This window comes from Sinocyclocheilus anshuiensis, unplaced genomic scaffold (assembly GCF_001515605.1).
Source record: "Sinocyclocheilus anshuiensis isolate Anshui unplaced genomic scaffold, SAMN03320099.WGS_v1.1 scaffold838, whole genome shotgun sequence".
Classification (NCBI taxonomy): Eukaryota; Metazoa; Chordata; class Actinopteri; order Cypriniformes; family Cyprinidae; genus Sinocyclocheilus; species Sinocyclocheilus anshuiensis.
Window position 1 is genome coordinate 145,665 of NW_015539915.1, and position 20,411 is coordinate 166,075.

Genomic DNA, 20,411 nt, shown 5'->3' on the forward strand with positions numbered 1-20,411 from the left:
TCCGGCAGGAATTGTAGGTGGGGGGAGTAAATAACCAGCGCTCTCTTCCACCTTCAATACCACGACTGAGGTGCCCTTGAGCAAGGCACTGAACCCCCAACTGCTCCCCGGGTGCTGCAGCATAAATGGCTGCCCACTGCTCCGGGTGTGTGTTCATGGTGTGTGTGTGTTCACTGCTGTGTGTGTGTGCACTTAGGATGGGTTAAATGCAGAGCACTAATTCCTAGTATGGGTAACCATACTTGGCCACGTCACTTCACTTTTTTTCACTTCACTTTTGTAAATTCCATAAAGTAAAAATCTGTTTAACTCAAAGGTACACACAAAGTTAAGGTACTTGACAGAATTCAAGGCACAAATAAATTCACCGGTGTCTGTTTTTCTGCATGCGAATATCAAATCAGAATGACTATTATCAATCTGCAGCTGGGACACTGTCATCTCCTCCTAGTGCAGCTCTGAGCTCAGGTGGCCAATGGGACGAACACATACATCATTACAGACAGTCTATGGACATCTATGGCCCCAACATGAATTTGAGTAGTTAAATTTTGTTCTTAGTGTATGCCAAATTGTCATAAGTGTGAGGTGTGCTTATACAGTATATAAGTTTCTCTCTAAGCTTGTGCTGTATATATACTAGCCAAGTGTCCTGCCTGTGCAATGTTGAGAACTGTAAACATACTCTATAAACATAAACATAAACTAACCTAACCCTACTCTCAGATATGCACAAATTGATTGTTTATCAAATTAAACAAACACTGATTACTGTATATAGAAAAAATTATGATAAGGGTTACCCTAACTGTATCCTTAGGCTTAGAATATGAAATAATAATAAAATTATAAACTGTTTATAACTTATGCTAAATGTATTGTACACATTTATTTTTATAGGGACACATTTTTATTACCATCTGCACCTGCAACTGTGCATTTATAGTGAGAAACAGTGTCACTCTGGCAAACAGGGGAGAACAAAACACTATAATTTCATTACCTTAAACGCCCTCTGTTTTGCTTTTAAAGGACCAGAAGAAAAAAAAACAGAGAGGGTGAGAAAAGTAGATGAGGCAAAGAAGTATTGTCCTTGTTTCTATAGTGCTTAGTGCACCACCCAAACTCAGAGCCAAAATTGTACTTGTTATCCAGTCCAAGTTGGCTGAAATAGAGGACAATTAGATGATACCCATTCCCCTTTTCCAGCCTTCCCACTCAAATCATGTGTTGTTCTGAGATCATGTATCAGTCCTCATCAGAGTAACGCAACGTTTTTTTTTGTATTCTGAGCCTTGCATGAAACAATATATCTTCACTTTCAGTTATAAAAAGCATGACCTCCAGAGCTACTTTGATGCATTCTCCTGTTTCCTGAGCCCATTACAATCCACTACATAACCGCAGGGTGACAACAGAACCCTGCCTGCCCGCTCATCCAACTGTGCATCATCAGCACTAGTGTTACAGCTGAGCCAAAGTGAGCTGAGCCCAGTCGGAACACAGACTCACACATACGCACGCACACACATTCGGTGCAGTGATATCATAGCGGAGGCTGGTGGAATGACACAGTTGTTGGGATTGCACAATTGCACCGGGCAAAACACAGAGCCCTGAGGGGCACCCTTCCCTGAAAGCAGATGCCCTGGACGGAATCACAGGAATCAATAGGCATGCTTACATACACCACAAACACTGCGAATGTGACATGCATCTTCCCCCACTTCTCATGAAGGAACTCCTGAAGGCATATTTAGAGATGATGTAATCCAGGTCCACACCTTTTCTCATGCACCACGCAGTGTATACATGCACATACTCTGTAGCTGCACACTCACACACAAGCATTCTGGGGCTGGCCCCTCTCTCACCTGCACCTGCATGAAGGAGCCCCTGTAGAAGCAGCAGGCAGCGGCTGACAGGGCACTCCACAGGCTGCATCTCTCTGTCATGGCTCCTGTCCTCCTCTCTTTGGCTCTTCCACCCCTGGAGTCCACTAGAAGCCCCGGGTCATGTCCCTATCCCCTTGTGTTCACCCGTGCACAAGCCACTGCCGCAACTGATCAGTGCTATCGCTGTTCCACCAGAGCCAGTGTCATCTCAGATCTGCACCGGCTTCCTCTCTCTCCCTCTCAATGTCTCGTTCTCTCCCTCTCCCTCTCTGACTTTCAATATATCTTTCCTGCTCAGTTCCACTGCCTCTTACTCTCACTCTAGCGCTTGCTATGCTTCACAGCACTGGCAGGGATTACCTCATCGCTCTTGGATGAAAGCAGTGGGTGGGGGGAGGGACGGAGGGGGAGAGGGAGGGATGTAGAAAGAGAGAGATGCTTGCAGGCACCAAGACCCCACCCACCCCCTCCTCCAGGGCTCCAAACAATGCTGGGGGGAGAGAGACAGAGAGCAAGAGGTATGTGGCGCACACATTCAGCACCTACTCAAAGGAATTTTCCTTTTTATTCCAGTTTGAAAGACCGCAAAAGAAAAGTACGAGGGGGGGCAGTCAGGGAAAAAGAGTCTATAGACACTCACCCACAAGCACATACACACTCCCACACCCATCGAGTCACACAAGCAGAGAAAACAGTTAAATCCAGGCACACATAACTGTTGGTGTATGAGTATTTAAAAAAAAAAACGGAGTTGATGTTGTAAGTCTCGGCATGCAGGAGCTATTTAGATGTGAGTTGTGCTTGGAAATAAAATTATGTTTTCTAGGAACGTAGTAAAAACCTGCTAATGAGCCTCAGTCCTTGAATATTCCCTATCGGATACTACCCACGCACGCATACATACTTACTCGAGATAAAATGAGACTGACACTGGTACAGCAGTCTAGGGTGGGGCGTTTGCTCCCTGGGGACTATTGTGACATCAAAATGGACACCTTGCTATGGCAACCAACTCAAAGCTTTGACAGCAGCATCCTTTAAAGCAGGGGTAGGCAAGTTCGATCCTAGAGAGCCGCAGTCCTGCAGAGTAAGGAACAGTCCACCCCAAAAATTCTGTAATTTAATCACCCTGAAATCGTTTCAAACAGGAACAGACCAAAATATAAATTGTTATTCACAGAAAATTGTGCCATCTGCCATAGATCTCAAATTTATCTCTCACTTGTGCTTCTGTATATTCAAAGTTGATGCATCAAGACACGTCATGACAGGTTGCATGTCTCGTAAGTAAACACTTCACACCGAGATTTTAGAGCTAAAGTGGAGGAGGTAGAATATCAGTGAATAATGACTTAAATGTCAATCTGTTTGTTACAAGAAATCATATGGCTTCAGAAGATGTGAAACAGTACGCAAGTTGAATGGACTACAATTATGAAGTTTCTTTATATATATATATATATATATATATATATATATATTATGGAGCTCCACAGCATTAGTCCATTCACTTTCTACGTGGAAAAGAGCAGTCTGGACATTCTTTAAAACTTCTCCTTTTGTGTTTCATTGAAGACAATAAGTCATTAAAGTTGCTAATTATGTAAGGGTGAGTAAATTTTTATTTTTGGGTAAGATATTCCTTAATCAGGGGAGTCAATCCTGCTCCTGGGGGGCAATGTCTTGCAAAGGTTTGTTTCAACCTGCCCCAATACACTTGCCTGGAAGTTTCTAGTGATACTGAAGACCTTTATAAGCTGGTTTAGATGTGTTTAATGACTTAAAGGGGTGGTTGATTGCGATTTCACTTTTTTAACATTAGTTAGTGTGTAATGTTGCTGTTTGAGCATAAAGTTCATGACATCACAAACCCAGATAAACGAAGGGTTTGTGATGCCATGCTGCGCTGCTTTAGAGAAGAGGAAGAGAAAACTAGAGGTGCACGTAAAAATCTATTCATATATGAATCGCGATTGTCTTCTAACGATTCTAATGGATTCACAAGTTTCAAAATCAATGTTCTAAAGCAGCGGTTCTCAATACCGTTCCTTGCATCGCCCTGCTCTGCACACGCTCTGCATCTCTCTCTCTCTCTCTCTCTCTCTCTCTCATTCAGCTCAGCTCCAACAATGAACTGTTCCAATTATACACTTAATTTTCATATATAGCTATGAGAAGCGTTAAACATGGGCGTGCAGTTGCCGTACTGTATTAAAGCTTTAATCAGGATAAAACCGTATATTAAAAGCTAACATAAGCAGTAGCATTTACAAATAACAGCATATCTAAAAGTATGAGACAACAACAAACAAAAAACATAGGCCTACCATTAAAAGCCGTGCTTGCACAGGTTCTGCATGATCCTCTTCAATAATTTCCTCTACTTCTCAATCGGGCTCAAACTGATAAGCTATATTAACGACGCCGTTGTTTACAATACAACTGGAGCACATGCTGCTGAGGTGAGGGGCGGAACATTTAGACGCGCACTAGAGGCGGTATAGCCAATCACAACACACTGGGCTAGCTAACCAATCAGAGCCCATTGCCTATTTCTGAGGGAGGGGCTTCATAAAAGAAGGAAAGCGTTTTTTTAAAACGAAGCATTAACACATGTTAGACTGCACCCCATAAGTACAATCAAGCCTAGAAAAAAAAAACAGTGAACCACCTTAAACTCTGCAGGATAGTGGCCCTCCAGGAGCAGGAATGGACACTCCTGTTTTAAATCCACCATTTAAAACCAGGCAGCTGGTAAGACATCTGCATGGTTGTATGGATCACATCTGCATTTTGCGTCTATATATGTGCATATTTGGTTCTCTAAAAAGCTCAGCTACTGAGCGTTGAAGCTTACAGTGTCACCTAGGGAAGCCACACAATGAAAAAACAAAAGATATAATTAGACGAGACCCATTCTGCAAAGAAAGCTCACTGATGCTATTGTGCTTTTGCAGATAATCCGGTAAGAACATGTTCATTTCATGTTGAACGCTCATCAGCCTGAGACAATGGGACAATGAGACAATACTCTTCTATTAAAGAGTAGAAGATAGCATGTAATCCAGTGCGTGGGTTAACATCATGTGTTATGGTGTGTGTGTGCGTTTGTCTCATGAGAGCATGAAATGAGAAAAGGATTTCATGTTATTACCACACATATGATGAGGAGTCTCACATGACACACACATGGTGACACACATATGGTGACCACAGACAGATATTTGTGAGAGAGATGAAATTACTGCTTAAATTGACTTTTTGTTGGTTGGTTTTCCTGTGGTGTTGTGGTACTATCAAAGCATTGCTGTATTTATTTAAATTAAATAAAATTTTTCATTTTTGGGTGAACTATCCCTTTAATCTCATGGCTAGGAGATAAACAACTGAGTCAATAAAGAGATCTTAATTTTTCTTACTTCTTTCCCCTCTCCCTGTCCTCCTGTACCACAGGCCACAACGGGCTCTCGACTGGTTACAGTGGAGGTGCACGTGCAGACTTCGCCGGGCGTGCGGGCGGGTTCTTGGGCGACAGGCTCACCCGGAAGGGGAGATTGTGGGAAGTCGTGGCCTAATGGTTAGAGAATCGGACTTGTAACCCAAAGGTTGTGGGTTCGAGTCTCGTACTGGCAGAGATTGTGGGTGGGGGGAGTGAATATACAGTGCTCTCCCACCTTCAATACCACGACTGAGGTGGCACCCTTGAGCAAGGCACCGAACCCCCAACTGCTCCCCGGTCGCCGCAGCAAAAAATGGCTGCCCACTGCTCCGGGTGTGTGTTCACGGTGTGTGTGTGTGTGTGTGTGTGTGTGTGTTCACTGCTGTGTGTGTGTGCACTTAGGATGGGTTAAATGCAGAGCACTAATTCCGAGTATGGGTCATTCACTCACTTTTTTTTGCCCTAGTTCTCTACTTTCTGTGTTCCTTCTCTATTTCTTGTTTTCAGTCTCATGCTGTTGTGTGTATCTATGCTGATCGTGGCTTTTCCGTCACAACTCCTCCTCAATCTTTCATGCAATCTCTCTCTCTCAGTTAAATATTAATTACACAGCGAGTGTCCTGCAGGCAGGGTGCAGTGGTACACTGGAGAGGAGCTAGACTCTGTGAGCGAACTGATAATGAGGAGGTGGAGGGGGTTTGTCTCTACCTCCATCTGCCTACAGGGCCCGAACACCCTTACCTCCCCCTTGCCATTAACATTAATGAGCTTGGCCCCATTGGAATTCTGGGTATTGTAGTTTGCGTGTGGTATGGCTCTTGCCCAAGTCTTTACTGCTTTCGCTGATCAAGCAGTTCGGTCATTTGGTTTGATCTGTAGCAGTAATAGAAGACCACGAGAAGCAAGTTAGTGAGTGAGGCCTAATCAGTTTACAGGGCTAATCAATGCAGAGCTGTGTAGTGTTTGATTTAAACAGAATAGCTGGCTGTTCTGTATGTATTTCCATGCTGAAAAACAGGAGGAAGGGGGAAAAGAGGGGTATCACAACCCCCATCTTTTACCAGCTGGGTCTACATCAATTCATAGCCTGGATGTTCTTCTCTCTACTTCTCTTGTCTTCTTATGCATCACTATTACTATTGCAATTTTTAAAACCTCTAACTATGAGAACTTGAATCATGTGGCTTGTTGAGGAGAATTGCACTGTTACTCTTCTAAGCATTCTAAATTATGATTTTTGCCTGGTGCTCAATAAAAACACGCAAAACCACCCATAGAATTACACTAAATGAAATATTACTACTACCGGTACTGTAGTACTGCTAGATCAGATCAGCTTTGGTATATTTCAGTAGAATTTTCAGTAATACAATTACCGAAAGGAAACTGCTAATTGGTGTTAGCGACTAGCAGAAAGGTTAGGAGTTCAATCCTAAGGTGCTGGGAAAGGTGTGAGATCTAGGAACAGCCGAGATAATGAGATGACAACCCAACAAAAAAAATAAACATCAGCATCAACGGCTGAATGAATGGAAGAATGCAATTACGAACACCTCAAGAGATCACACATGCCTGGGCCTCTGGGAACATTCTGTTCTGGCATGAAGACCAGTCGTTCATCTCTGTTTCCAGTCGAAAGAGCTGTTTTTTGCCATTACAGTGAACATTCAGGGCAGAGACTCATTTTTAACTCAGACACCATTAAAGTTTCATATTGTGGCGGAGAAGAGAGTGAAGGATGGCATCCAAGAAGTGGAGGGAAAGGAGGCTGTGCATCCAATAAACTACTACAATAACCTTCTGCAACTACTCAAATTAGACTCATGGCAATATGGATAGGGTGTTTGACATGCCTAAAAATTCCAAAAACCATGAATAAATTTACAAAAGGATAAAGTCAAGTCAAGTCAAGTCAAGTCTGCTTTATTGTCAATTCTTCCACATGTACAGCACATACACACAGATAATTGAAATTGCGTTACTCTCAGACCCTTGGTGCATACAGATAACACTAACAGTAGAACATAAATACAGATAGATACAGATTTAAATATAAAATACAACTATACAATTATACAAATAAGGTAAAATGTAAAAAAATATATAAAGCAGCACAAGGCGCATGGCAGATAGAGTGCAAACCAGTGAAGTAAACAACAGTGCAGATATAATGATTGTAGTGCAAAAGAGCTTATTCAGACTGATTAAAGTGACAGTGTGTGTGTGTATTTGGGAGGGGGGAGTGGGAGAGTCACAAGACAAAAAACACGAAAACACCTTTCTGTCGGGAGAGAGAGAAGCCGCAGCGTGTGAACGCGCCGCCATCCTTGGTCAGGACCAAGAATTGTAAAGAAAGTACAATGAACAATTATGGTACTGTTGTGTTGCCACTTGATATCAAATGTAAAATCTATGTGGGAATCGAAAACCGGATCTACATACAGTAGTTCGAATCCCAAACTCATTAAAAAGAAAAAAAAAAAAAAACATTTATTTTTAGTGATTCTGAAACGTACAGAACAGTGAGCTCAGTGTAGTCTAAACCAGAATTTGAGAAGAAAAATGAAAGTGATGAAAGCAAGCAAGCAATGAAGTCAAGACAGTTCTTCTAATTTTACATCTTCATCTTACCTTCCAATATGGAATAAATTCATAATGACACTTCAAAGTGAAGACCAACTGATCAGCAGGATTCATATTGAAAATGCTATGTGCTGCATTGTTGACAGTTTGTATATCTGCAATTCAAACTTTTTTTCCATTTTGAATGACAAAAACTGACTTCTGCCACCTTCTGGTATAGACAGTTATTTCCTCTCAAGCAGGCGCATAATATACGTGCAGGTTGGCCATTGGATATACACTCTAGAAATGTTTTTTAAAGGTTCTTTACACTTAGTAACAGTTCTATTTAGAACAGTATCATCCTGGAGAACTCTTACATTGTGAAATGGTTCTTTGTGTTAGAGTTTAGGGTTCTTTATTCCCACCTTTGTGTTTTTCAAATTTGTAACCACCAAAGTTGCCTCATTATTAACTTACTGGAGCTCAACCATCCCACTTCTCAGACTCTCAATGCACTCCCAACATAAACGGCCTATAAATTGTAACTTTCATAACTGGTTTGCTACCAGTCATGTCTTTTTCTCTTTTTAGATTTTTAACAGAATATGCAAGTTGAGCAGCTCTGGTCAGCTGAGGATACTTCTCTCCTCTTCTTCACTAAGTAACAGAGATATTGGATTTATGATTGATATTGTTAGAGTTTTCAATTATTACTTGGGTTTATGCATAAACATGCCCAGTCACAAAAACATTAAAGCTATGCCATGACACTGTGAATGTATACTGTCCGTTCACAATGGCTACTTTTGGCCTTCATAAACATTAATGCTTTTACTTAAACAAAGTGATATGAGACACTCTGCCTTTGGAGTGTGCACAAGCACAAGTTTTTGACCCAGATACAGGCCTCATCTTAACAAGCTGGTGCTTTTTTTCTTTACTTTTGAACCAAAAACATACTGTACGTCCGGTGCTGTCCGAATCTATTTATAGTGAATCAAAAATGGAGTACTGAATTTATCACAAGACTTTTGGCATGATATGAAATAAAGAAAGAAAACAATAACAATCCGTATCATAACTGAAATAGACCAAATGCTATATTAAAACAGATCAACACAACGAGACAGTTTAACGCGGTTTTTTTTTTCAGGAATCATGTATGACATAAATTATCTGTGTTATCTATGTAAATTTATCTGTGCATCATACACCCAAATTGCATATTGTAATTTTAATAAACAAAATGACTTCTAACACAAAAATATAAATATTGAAAAAATCAGCTGCTGGAGACTTGCCATTGGCTTCTGAACTTGAATCATTAATGAGGTAGGTCTATTCAAGGTTTGGATGCTGTTTTGGGTGTATCTTAGTAGTCATTTCTAAACATAATTATGTTACAAGTTCCATTTTTAATGGAACAAACACATGAGGATTGTTGCTGAAAAAAATGTAGTGCTCAGTCAGAAGACTGGTAAAGTTGTATACTGTCTATATACTGTCTGGGCAGATTACGTACAAATTGTATTCCATTACTGATTCCAAATTACATGACAAAAATTGTACTTAGTAACGTAATTCATTAAATTACAAATTTTTGGTAATATAATCCGATTACTTTTTTATACCTTTTAGGTTACTTTTGACATAACTTGTTTATCTAACATAAATTGTTGATTTTTTTTAAAAAATAGGATAACCTATATTATAATAGAATACTATATTGATATAAAAATACAAAGAGAAAGAATATATTCCCTCCGTTGTTAGTAACATCATTAGAAGTGCATTAAACATTACATTACGTCAAGGTGGTTCATAAAGAAACTGATTAATATGTATTGTGTGAATAATATGTAATCAATAAAAAGTAACTGTAGTCTGATTACAAAGTATTCAAAATGTAATGTAATCTAATTACAAGTACTTACTTTCTGGAATCTGATTATGTAATCCAGATTAGCCTTCAGTACTACCCTGCATAGAGTAATATGTTACAAAATATGCAACAACTTGCAGAGCTCAACATTTTTCCAAATGTTCCTTCCTCAAAAGTAATAAAATAACTATTAAATGGAACAATTAAGATGAATCAAGAATTCACATCCTTGAGAAGAATAAATAAATAAATACATGTCCACATGTGTGTCATTGTGTGTGAATGTGTCATTGACAAAGAGGAAGTTTCGCTATCTGTGTGCACATATTTTATGCAGTGTGTGTAAATGAGAATGTGTGTTCTGAAGGCATGAGATGAGGGTCATGTGGGTCTGGCCACACCTAACCTTCTCTTACAGAGCTTCAGGAATTAAAGACCCGTTTGTAGCTCCATCTACAGGCAGCGGAGTTCACTACACAGCAATTAAATGCAGAATCTAATATCAGGAATAGGAAGAACATTAATTTGCACCAAATCAGCACATACTAAAAGAATTCATTAGATTAATTTCTTATTACATCTCCAAATGGTGCTTTGAGTTAATGAATACAGGAATTGTGCCCAATTAAGCATGAAATAACCACATTCAGCAAGTTGTCAGGGACTGAGCCTGAAATATATAGCCTAAATCAAAGAACAGAGAGATTGAAGTTATACACAGATGTATTAAAATAATTCCTTAATTCTCCTTATTAAGGATGAGAGATTTAGATTGTTTAAATGACTTCTTGTTATAAGAGAAAGAAAAAAGGCCTTACTTCCACATATTCTCCTTGGTTGTCTGTGGTGTTCAGTTGTCTGTGAAAAGAAAAAACATTGACAACATTGTTTAATAGCACAAAATGTTGATGTTATATAGTACGCCATATATAATAAACAGAGAGTCATTCAATTAGTCATAATTGCCAAATAAACCCTGATCAGAATTCCAAAACAAATCTGACTGTAAATTATCCCACTTTATGTACAGCTACTTACTTACATTGCAATCTAAATGAATAAGCTGACATGAAAATTAATAGTCAAACTTATGTTCTTATATGATAAGAAAGAAAATTAGCATTTGTAACACTGAATTACACAGTGTCCTCGTACAAAAATACTGACCAATCAGAATCAAGTATTCCAGAGAAATGCATAAAACATGTTTAAGCATTTTAAAAACGTTGAATGCCACCTCAGCATTAAACAGCATCAGTGAGATATGTAGTGAGATGGATTTCATCATAAGTTATTCCTATTGCATTTTTTACACCACAGGATGTGTTGTAATATAAAAGTCACAGAAGAACTTGACCTTTTTTTAACATTCAAAGGAAGTGGAAAGCATGTTTACGTTCCTCTTACTGCACACCACATCAATGACAGGATGAAATGAGTTTCAACCAAAAAACAGGAAGCGCAGAGACAGAGCATTTGAACACAGTAATATGAATATTATTATTATTAAAAATGACACATGAAAGAATCACAAAGAAACACCCTTTTTAACCAATAAGTCTGTCTTTTTGGGCCAATAAAACAATTGTAAATGAGAAAGCAGCATTATTCTCAAAAAAAAAGAAAAAAAAAAAAGAAGCAAAAGTTCTCATCTCAAATGTCAATAAACAGTATGTTCTGATTGTGACAACTTACCCCAACTTTTTATGGGCAACCTGTTATTGTCTTGAAAATAACAGTAAATATGTTCAAACGCTTTAAAAATGTACTTTTAAAAATAAAACCTGAGAAATACCGATAACAGAAAGAGTCTGGGCTGAAGAGATTTCAAATCTCAATATATTGCCCAGTGGCAAAAATACTTTGTCAAAATTCATGCACTCTCAGAAAAAAAGGTACGAAAGTTGTCAATGAGGCAGTATCTCTTCAAAAGGTATACTTTTGTACCTTATTTAACCCTTAAAGGGCGTGCATTAGTACCATAAAGGTGTGCATATTAGTATTTCCACTGAACATAATAGTACCGTTTGAAAGGGTACTGCCTTAAATGACAAAGTGACAGCTTTTGTACCTTTTTTTCTGTGAGTGTGTGAGCGAAACAAACTTGCTTTAAGGATGGGAAGAATTTTTAACAAGGCGGTATGATAAATGAGCAACAACAAATTCACTGTCAGATCAGGCCAAGAAACAACTTTCAGCATGGGAAAAGTTTCAGCAAAGCAGAAGTGTGTGGAAGTCTAAGTCTAAGTCAATCAAAGTGAAACAAAGTGTGTTGAACAAAGATGTCTGTTCTGAAACACAGGAATGAAAGCAGTATAGATATACAAACAGGAAATGAAGCAAAGGTCCTTCACATGCTCAACAAATCTGTTGTTATTTTCTGAAGGTCACTAGAATGGGTAGAATCATGAAAACAACATGCGAAGAAACATACCAAGTCAAAATACCTCCCGAGATGTGATGCAGACCCCAAGATGCTAAAACAGCACCCAGAACAGGACTTTCTAGACCAAAAATCTAACCATAGCATTTTAAAACTGCTTTTAGAAAGAGATTTTTTTCCAGTGGGCCTTCAGGTGCAGCAAATCAGTTTTTAGGCATTATATATAGCGTATATAGCATATAGCATATATAGCGCTTTTCTACATTGTAAAAAAAAATCCGTAAAATTTACGGTAAAAAAACGGCAGCTGTGGTTGCCGGAATTTTACCGTAAAAAATACGGTAGCAACATTTTAGGTTTTACGGTTTTAACTTAAAAAATGTAGAGTTAAATACCGTAATTTCATTAACTAATATAATGTTAATATACCAACCTATTGAAGTACTGTAATCTGTTTTGTACCTTTGTAATACAAAAGCAGGTGGTGATGCCGTTAAATTCACGGTAATTTTTTACAGTTTAGGCACTCAAAGCACTTTACATTGTCATACAGTAACAAAAATGCCATTGAAGAAAATCCCTATATACAGGCAATGATAAATTTATTCTGCAAGTGAAGTGGCAAAAAATAATATAATATTAACTATTATTACTATTAAGTATTATTATTATTATTATTAAAACACAAAAAGTTGAAGCTGAAGCAGTGTCCTCTTAAAGACACTGAATACAAAAGCAGGAAGACTCTTAACACACTGTTTCCTGAAAACATTTCTCACATCCTCCAGCTGTGCTGGCTGACCTCACATCATTATCCTCCTCAGTCGTATTTACAAAAGATCTCGCTTGCAAACAACAAACCAGGTGTCGTTTATAATGAGCTCTGACTGAGAACTTAATTATAAGAGGACAATGCTTTTGTGGCATATGCAATTTGCCTGTATTAAAACACTGTTCAAGACAAGATACCATTACAGTGCCATGTTTTTTTTCTTCTTCATATCTCAAATTATTATAATTGGATACCATAACTACACCATGTATGACCACAGTTCTCTTTTGTAAAGGCTATATTGAATTCAAAGTATACAGTGTATAAAGGACATTCATATTTCATTTTTTTAAGTTCACTATTTATTTATATTATGAATAAAATTAAAAATAATATGCAATGCATCCACCACTGTCATCAAAATATAATAAAAATTTAAATAAAATAAAATGATTTAAAAAATAAATTACAAAAATTGTTAGAATTTTTTAGTAGAACTAAACTGTGAATAACCGTAGTGAATTTCTGACGTCTACTCTGCGAAACAAACAACATACTGACAATGACAAACTCACCTTAGATCCTTGTGCAACTTCATACTCAAACAACACTTCTGAATGAATAGACAATAAAAACTTTTGTAAAAAAACAAACAAACAAAAAAAACAACGATGAAGAGTTTCCTAAAATTGTTCATTCAAGTTTCCCAGTCTACATCTACGGTCTGTCAAGTCCCTTTGGGAAGTTGAGAGGAATGAACAGCAGCTTTCCTTTGAATGTCTGTTCATCCTGTTGCTCTCTGCTGCCCACTAATGTGACTAATGTGAATTTATGAGGGTCACTGCTGAAACACTGTTTGACCTCATTGATCAAACATTCACAGGTTTGTGACCTCATTACCAGCCATTTACATGCCAGGAAGTGAAATGGGAAACATGGCTGAACCGAGCAGAGAAACAAGCCTGATGTAAAAAGAAAATATCCAACACCATCATTGCCCAAAATCTTTTACATATCCCAAACATTAATAAATTCAATAAAATATATTTTAGTATTTTGGTATTACCATACTGGAGTCTAGGGCCCTTGAGATTAACTGTATTAGTATGCATGTCCAAACGCACGGAGCAGGTCTTAATCTTGGAGCCTCTATCTCATGAGAACATTTCAAGCATGACATCAATCCAGGTGTACATGTACAATGAACAAGAACCGGTGTCACAAAGGAGCAGAGATCATATTTTATTGTATCACAAAACCACCATCACGGTATATGGTCAGACATGAGGATTAGTCTCATCTGACCTTATAGTGCAGCTACCTGATTTATCTGTGAAGAGTTTGTATTGCCCTAATAATGTCTCAATTTGCTTCATTATTAAACAGCACTGGGGCTTTTCACTGTTTGTATCACTCCGCTTGTGCATTTGGGATATTTTTCAGTTACCGTAGGTTACATTCGGTTCACCAGTAGGTGGCGATAAGTGATTGTCTTTCGAGCGAGTCAATGAGTCATTCATTCAAACGTTTTGTTCGTAAATTCTGAATGATTCAGAAATGAATCACACCTGTTGCAGCGAGACGTGTCAAGATTCATTTGGCTTTGGATTCGTATAGAATAGAACTGTGTTTGTTAGTGAAACAAAAATACAGAAATTAACCAGCAAATTGAATCTAAAACATAAGTTACTCAATATTAACTTCTTGTTTATTAAATTGTGGTTTTGCTCTTGTCAGTCCTGTGTTAGTCCTCATCAGTGTTGGGGAAAGTTACTTTTAAAAGTAATTTTAAAAAGCATTACAATATTGCGTTACTCCATAAAAAAGTAACTAATTACGTTACTTAGTTACTTTTTATGGAAAGTAATGCGTTACGTTACTTTTGCGTTACTTTTAAAATCTGGACAGGGCTTGCTTGTTTGTTTGTTTTTAAAATAAAAAAGTTCTATTTTTGGCAAATATAAAAGCCTTTTCACACCAAAAGTGAAATGAATAAGCCTCAGGCTGAAGGAAAGTAAATTTACGTCCGTACAGTAGAATGCAGAAGAAGAAATTTCAACACACTTCAGCAATAAAAAAAGACACACAAATGTTGTCTAGAGCAAGAGCAACTCGTGTGGGTAAGCGACAACAAAATCCACCTCAGCACCACTCAGACATGCACAGTGCTGAGTATGAGTCATGCTCGCTGTGACCAGCGACAGAACAGAAGGCCGGTGATCACCTGGTACACCACATCAGAGATGACAAGCACCTGTTCAACAATAACTCTCCCCGACGCAGAGGATCTCTTTTCTCGGTATGGAGTTGGACTCGGTCGAACAGACAGCACACCTCACGCAGGAACGTGCTCAGTCGGTGTTGAACTGCTTGAATATATTCAAGAGCAGGGTGGTGGTCCCACTGAAACAATTTCAGAGGCTCCTGGGGCATATGGCAGCTACGGTGGCAGTCACGCCACTGGGGCTGCTTCATATGAGACCGTTTCAGCACTGGCTCCATGGCCGAGTCCCGAGGTGGGCGTGGCAACGCGGCACTCACCGGGTCCAAGTGACACCGGCCTGCCGCCAAACCTTCACCCCGTGGTCAGACTTTGCATTTCTCCGGGCAGGAGTGCCCCTAGAACAGGTCTTCAGGCATACTGTGGTTTACGGGGATGCCTCAACCACCGGCTGGGGAGCCACGTACAACGGACTTGCAGTGTCAGGGGTTTGGACGGGGCCCCAAACTGCACTGGCAGTTACTTGTAATGCGTTACCCCCAACACTGGTTCTCATAAAATCAAAGTCCTCATGAAATCAGAATTGACTTTATTTATTTTGTTAGCACACATTGCTAGTCTTGAGGTGAACAATTAATCTGTGCAAGTTAGTCCACTGAAAAAAAAAAGTTTGTCTTTAATCAAAATCTGAACATTTGCTTCCGCTCTGGAATAGCATTTCTTTTCTGATGATGTCAGTTTGACGGCTCGGGCAGAATATCCATAACCATGCCCATCCAACCGTTAGGTTGCTATGAGTGAGAAACAGAGAGGAGGAGGAGCGCAAACATAAATCCCTGCCCTCTATTCAATATTCTGTTTCAGCTGGAAATACGTCACTACACTGAAATAAAGTGGGCTGCAAATTCCGATTCACGCAGACTTTAACGGGGTGGGAATTGAACCGTAAGGATTCAAATACAAATGTCCTCAAGTAAGTGTATTTGATATCAAAATATTATCAAGTGAGATTATTTAAATATTCTGCTGCTGTGTGAAAGTGGCAATTCATTCATTCAATCGATGTTGCGATGTTGCTAGCTGGTTTATTCAGCTTTGGCTTTGTTTGGAAGGAATCGCGGTGCGGAAAAAAACAGAAACTAACTGCAATATTGTGTCTAAAATGCTCAATATTAACTTCGTGTTTATTGAATTTTTGTGTAAAAATCACATTGCTTTTTGTCAGAACAGCATTCATGTGGCATTGCTGTATTTACATAGCAACACAAATCCATTTCCTAATAGCACTTGTTTTCAGTATGAAACACATTCAATATAAATACATAATAGTATGTAATTAAAATGAATTGTGAATGGCATTTAATCTTTAACGTTAAGTACTGTGCTCAGGTACTGTGCCTAGCCCGTACGAAAATTAACCATGATTTTATTATAGTAAAAATTTAGTAAAATTTTTTTTTTGGCATATTGACTACCATTTGTATAACCACAGTTTTACTACAAATACCATGGTTAAACTATCTTTAGTGTAGTAAAACCATGGTTAATTTGTGGTTACTATGGATTAACTATTGTAACCATGATTTTTTTGGTTTTATTTGTAGTAAAACCATGGCTAATTTTCGCAAGGGAAGGTATAAACAAACAATGAAGGTCAGATTCAAGAATCAAGAAACTGATTCTTACCTGTTAGGCTCTTTCTCTTCTTGACTGTATTGTTTGCAGTCTGATCCTATTTTAGCATCTTCCTCTACTGCTTGCTTCTGCTCCACCTGACTGCGGTGTTTCAGAGGTAACTGAATCAAATCCACCTGGAGCTCCTCAGCATCCTTCATGGAGGTGTCTCCTTCTTTATGTCTCTTCTTGGGCAGCACTGGCTGGATGTCTGGCTCTTTGCTCTGACTTAGATCTGGTGAAGATTCTAGACATGCAGTTGGTGGATCAACATGTAGCTTGGAGTCAACTAATGGCTCCTTATCTTCATCTTTCAGCTTTGTTGAGTGTCCATCCATAGTCGGTGGAGGTGGAAGGTCACGATTCTGAATGTGATTATCTCTGGTTCCTGCAGCTGGCTTGTCCTCCGAGATGGGGTTCTCCAGGGCCTCCAGGCCCTTCCCGGAGAGTACGCTGAGAAGGGGGGAATCAATGACATGGTCCTGTGGAGGTCTCATGCTTTGACTCCGACTGAGTCTGGTCTTGTCCTTGGACTTGCTCTTCTTCAAGCTTTTGTCCTTCTTCGGGTGACGCGGCATGGTGCCCATGTGCGTGTACATTTCACTGGAGCTGGCGTAGCTTGGGCTGCGTGGATGCATGCCCATATCGTCGGTGGACACCTCTTTGACATCGTCCTTCTGAGTGTCTGATTTCCGCCGGAGGTTGGTGAGACTACCAAACCACTTGAAGCCTGAGAAAGGAGAAAACATGTTGTGTGTGCTGTAACACGGCACGGATTTCAGACTAAACCTCTCTTTGGTAAAAAAAGAAAAAAAAAAAAGGCTGCTCGTTGTGGGCTGACTGTGCACCCCAGGTTCCCTATCATACCAAGAGTTCCTTCAATGTGAGAAAGAAACATGTAGCCTCTTAAGTAAACATGAGTCCTGACCTCGTCTGTGGGAAAAATTAATTGGTCCATTTAGTCCCTAAAACAACCATTTGAACATTTCAGCTTCTCATAAATGAAGCCAGAATATTTCTTTCTGGTAAAAATCATGTGATAATGATGAACGGGGGAGGAAATTAAGATACTGTGCAAACAGGAAGGCAATTTTTAAATAGAGTTTTATCATCATTTGTAATTTTTCTAGCATGACCTTCGATGTCAGGGCCTGAATTTTCTCTTTGTCACTGTTGGAACGTCTGTTCATTTATCTTAATAGTTATAGCTCTCGGGGGACTGTTGACGTTTAGCCCCGTTCTGGTTTTGTTTCTTGTCAAGTCGTCTTGTGTTTTGAGTATTTTCAGATATCAGACAGATTGAAATTAATAACACATGGGACTGCTAAATGTGATGAAGTTCATAATGTATTGCTGTAATGCAATATAGTACTTGAAGAAGAAACACATCTACACAAAAGTGTAATTAATATTAAGGATAAAACATGTTTTGTGAGATGAAACTGTAACTTTTTGCATTCACAATAATCAAATAATCTTAAAATTAATGATAAATACCAGATCTTATTTACACTTACATTTTGGATTATGAAATTACAGTAAAGTGTACTTGAAGAAGAAACACAGCTATACAAAAGTGTAACTAATGTTAAGGAAGAAAAATGTTTTGTAAGATAATGTCATGGGCAGGGTGTTCCAGAGACCAGGCAGGAAGACGAAGATGACAAATAAACGGATATTTAATGACTAGACAACAGAGAATTCAGACAGGGTAGACATCAACATTCACAATAACCAACAAACTCGAATACAAGAGACAGGAACAGATATAGGGCAGATAACGAGGGGCAGACAGGCGAGCACAATGAGGTGATTAACTAATAACGAGAACAGGAACAACCAAATAAGGACACAGAGGGAGAAACCACAATCAACAGTCCACAGGGGTGTGACAGATCGCCCCCCTCCCGGAAGGCGTGACCTCGCACCGTGGAGACAGAGGGAGGGACGGAGGGGGACTTAGGAGGAGGACAAAGGAGTGGATGTGGGATGGAGACAGGGGAAGGCAAAGAGCTGGCAGGCAGACATGATATCCGGGAGGAGGCCGGCAGACCGAGACCAGGGGGGCGACGAAGAAGGGAGGAGCCAAGGAGGTGACAGGAGGGACCCGGAGCAGGAGGAGCTCAGCAGGACCCAGGCCACAGCCATAACAGCGGCCCACGGTGGAGCCGACGGTGGGAGGAGCCATGGAGGAGGGATGGCTGCCGACTCCAGGGGGCCGACCAACGGCGGAGGAGCAGGTGGAGGAGGAGCCCGAGGCGGAGACGGAGAGCCAACGAGCCAGGGGGATGCCGAGGATCCGGGGGGCCAGGGCCAGCAGGAGGAGGAGGAATTCGGGGCAAGTGAAGGGATCCATGGGGTAAACACAACGGAAAGAAAAACATTGAGGAAAAACCGGAAAACAAACAGAGGGGAAACATGCAATTTAAACTGTTTTTGAGGTCGGTTATTCTGTCACGGGCAGGGTGTTCAGGAGAGCAGGCAGGATGACGAAGATGACGAAACCAATAACATTTAATAAATTGACAACAGGAAATCCAGACAACACAGAGGGAGAAACCACAATCAACAGTCCACAGGGGTGTGACACATAAAACTATTACTTTTTGCATTCACAATAATCAAATAATCTTAAAATGAATTATAATTAAAACACCAGATCTTATGTACACTTACATTTTGGATTATGATATTACAGCATATTGATAGTAGAAGTGTCGAGGCAAATGTCACTGTGAAATATAATAATAATAGTAATAGCACAAATTCTTAATTTCAGTGTTTTCATGATCAATATTTAAATATTAATAAATAAATGTTTAAATATATACTTCAATGTTTATTAATTTTCACTAATTGTGATGTATACATATTTTGACTATAATAGTAAAAAAAAGTAGAATTCAACTGAAAAAATATATTATCTGGAAAATTATATTTTTGTGTTTTTGATTTGTCAATATGTAAAATCAAAATGTATTTATGGATCAAAATAAATATTTTATATTTTTTACATTTGATATATTTACTGTTTTGTGTTTCATAGTAATAACTGTTAATCATCATACAGTTACATTTGAATTGTTACTGTTAAAAATTTAATATTTAGTGGAGGTTCTCATTAGGAAAAAGGTACAATAAATATGTTGAATAATCTTTTTTTGTGGTGGGGGAGGGTAGATGCGTGCATGTGTGCGTGTGTGTGTGTGTGTGTGTGTGTGTGTGTGTGTGTGTGTGTGTGTGTGTGTGTGTCAATAGTGTGTGTGTGTGTGTGTGAACATCAATAAGTTATTAAAATATTTTTTTTTAATATAGTTTAGGATTTATACTTTAGTTTAAACATAAGAACATAGTGAATGTGCATATGAAGCTATCTGGAAAAAAATCTTGTGATTTTTCTTTTTCTGTCATTGTGTGTTTTTTCATGACTGCTTTTATGTGCATTTGCTCATGCATTACACAATATTGCAATACTTCTCTCAGTTGCAGTTTATCCATATATATCCCATATACAGTGGGTACGGAAAGTATTCAGACCCCCTTAAATTTTTCACTCTTTGTTATATTGCAGCCATTTGCT

General features: G+C 39.1%; 1 protein-coding gene across 1 annotated transcript in view; it reads right to left on the reverse strand.

Annotated features, from left to right (window-relative positions):
- The window catches only part of LOC107686416 (SH2 domain-containing protein 3C-like), a 54,826-nt gene that overhangs the window by 33,436 nt on the left and 979 nt on the right, over positions 1-20,411 (reverse strand). The window contains exons 2-3 of the mRNA XM_016483388.1: positions 16,844-17,561; positions 10,600-10,639 (exon numbers count right to left, since the gene is read on the reverse strand). Of these exons, the coding sequence (XP_016338874.1) occupies positions 10,600-10,639; positions 16,844-17,561 (758 nt within the window). The remainder of the gene's footprint in view (positions 1-10,599; positions 10,640-16,843; positions 17,562-20,411) is intronic.